This window comes from Brassica napus, chromosome C9 (assembly GCF_020379485.1).
Source record: "Brassica napus cultivar Da-Ae chromosome C9, Da-Ae, whole genome shotgun sequence".
NCBI classification, from domain to species: domain Eukaryota; kingdom Viridiplantae; phylum Streptophyta; class Magnoliopsida; order Brassicales; family Brassicaceae; genus Brassica; species Brassica napus.
In genome coordinates, this window is record NC_063452.1 from 30,135,800 (window position 1) to 30,138,240 (window position 2,441).

Here is a 2,441-nt window from a genome sequence, read left to right on the forward strand (position 1 = left end):
TTTAGAAATGCAATGTCACAAGAAAAAAGTTTTTTTTTTTAATTTTTTTTTAAAAACATATAAATGCTCTAATTTATTATTAAAAAAAAAAGAATAATTCCGAACATATCAACATTATTAATAACATTTTTTTTCATATCACGATTAAGAGTAACATTTTTCGTCATATCACCAGTGACGATGGCATCGTAAACCATTGTTATCCATACGTCAGAAAATGCAACATTTTCAAACATATCAACCTATCACTATTTCAAACATATCAAAACTAAATGACTTACAATTTAGAAAATATTGCTTTTAATGGTGATATGACAAAAAGTGTTAATGTTAATGGTCATATGTTCAAAATTATTTTTGAAAAGAATTTGAGAGCTCTTATATGATTGTTTTCAAAAAAAAGAATTCTTATTTTATATAATTTTTTCAAAAAAATAAAATTTATGACTTATGAATAAAATTGGTTCTGACACCATCATCATTGGTGGTACAAAAAAAAAATGTTACTTTTAATCGTGACATGACGAACAATGTTATTGACTTATTGTTAATGGTGATATATTCGAAATTATTTATCGGAGATTTTATGATTTTTGAAAAAGAACTAAAGTATTTTTGTTTTTTCTTCAAAAACTGCATTTTTTTATTTTCTTTAAAAATGACTTAAAATATTTATGTAGTTTATTAGTCAAATAAATAAAAACAATTTTAAAAAGAAAAACTGACATGTCTTTTTATTTACATGTTAACATGTTAGATTTTTAACTTAATGAATAAGTAAGCCAAGTTAAAGGTTTTTTACGATAAAATGTCAATTTGAAAGTTTAATATGCTCGTTAAATAATTTCAAACGTTAAACCGTAAATAAATGCTATTTCGAAGATTTTTATGCGATTCTCTGTTAAAGGTTTATGTCGAAAAGAATTTGGTAGAAAAAAGTAAGAAGCAGAAATAACAACAAAAAAGTAAAAATCCATCTTCTAATCCGGCCCATAATTTCATAAGCCCATTTAAAATTGATGAACTGCATTTGTTGAAGAATATTTGTCCTTTTCTTTTTCTCCGCAAAGAAAGCGGAGTCGAGAGTCACTGGTACCTGTCGGGGTCGGTTTTCTATCGGTAATCTTCAAATAGCTATCCTCGTTAAGCAGCGAATTGGAATTCTACGTTTAAAAGAGAGGATTTAGGTTTATAAATTTTCCAACTTTAGACCGATTCTGGGTAAATTGGTGAACAAATCGGAGAATTTGGCGTTAGGGTTTTCTTGTAATCGCGATTATGAAACCACACGATGATTGGGTTGATGGATCTTGGACTGTAGATTGTGTTTGCGGTGTGAATTTTGATGATGGTAAAGAGATGGTGAACTGTGATGAATGTGGCGTTTGGGTTCACACATGGTGCTCTCGTTATGCTAAAGGAGATGATCTATTTGCCTGTCATAAGTGCAAGATCAAAAACACCAAAGGGTTCATGTTCAAGGAGGTCCCAATTGAAGAAAGGGTTCATGTTCAAGGAGTTCCTGGTGGAGACTTGTCTCTGTTTGAAAACTTTTCGTCTGTTTCGTCACGTCAGCTGTGGAAATGTTCTGGTTGCGTGCCTAAGAAGTTTAGGTTTCAGTATAGAGAGTTTGCTTGTTGGGATGATCATGAGAAGGGAAATGCATGTGAAACTGAGGACCCAGAAGATGGTTCTGCTCCTATGAATGAAGGCAGAATAAGAAATTTTGTTTCTACACAAATGGAGATGAAATGTTTTAAGAGTGATGATATAAACAAAGAGACTTATTTTTCTAAAGATCGGGTAAAGAAGAAGGTTAAAGTTGCGGATAAAGAGGGAGAAGATGATCATACAAATGATTTGGTGGGCAAAACCCTGAAAAATGCTATAGGAAGTATTTGACTTGGATGCAACAGGAGTCCTCACAACAAAAAGTTGTTATCCAAGTTTAAGCTTTTGAATGTTCTTGTGTCAGTGTTTAGGTTTCTTTTGAATTTTTTTGTGTGTCAATGACTCCATGCTTATGTTTATAACTTTATATTCAGATTTAACCCTTGTAGGGTTTCTTAAAGCATCTCTATTGGTACTCTATAATTTCTAAAATAAAGTAAGTCTATTTTAAAGTGGAATATAGAGGAAATTATGAAAGCCTTGGTCATGTTAATTGTTTTAGAATCCTTTGTCAATGGTTAGGCTTCTAACGTAGCGCTAGTTTATATTCTAGCCATTGCAAGTCAAATTTAACCACAAGCGGTTCATAGATTTCATTTGTATAATAGTAGAAACTCCATTAGGTATAAATTAATAAACTCACCGAAACTATGACACAATTCGCGAAATATAAGATAATATTATCTCAACATAAACATAATTTAATAATTAAAGTTTATATAAATATGAATAATATATTGTATATTTGATTTTTTATTCACGGTAAAGTT

At 30.3% G+C, this 2,441-nt stretch overlaps 1 protein-coding gene across 1 annotated transcript; it reads left to right on the forward strand.

Moving 5' to 3' along the window:
* The first annotated feature begins 306 nt into the window (after nt 1–306).
* LOC106359961 lies at nt 307–2,088 on the forward strand. The gene has a single exon (XM_013799580.3). The coding sequence runs from the start codon at nt 1,279–1,281 to the stop codon at nt 1,900–1,902; it is 624 nt and encodes a 207-aa protein (XP_013655034.2). The 5' UTR covers nt 307–1,278; the 3' UTR covers nt 1,903–2,088.
* The last annotated feature ends 353 nt before the right edge of the window (nt 2,089–2,441 follow it).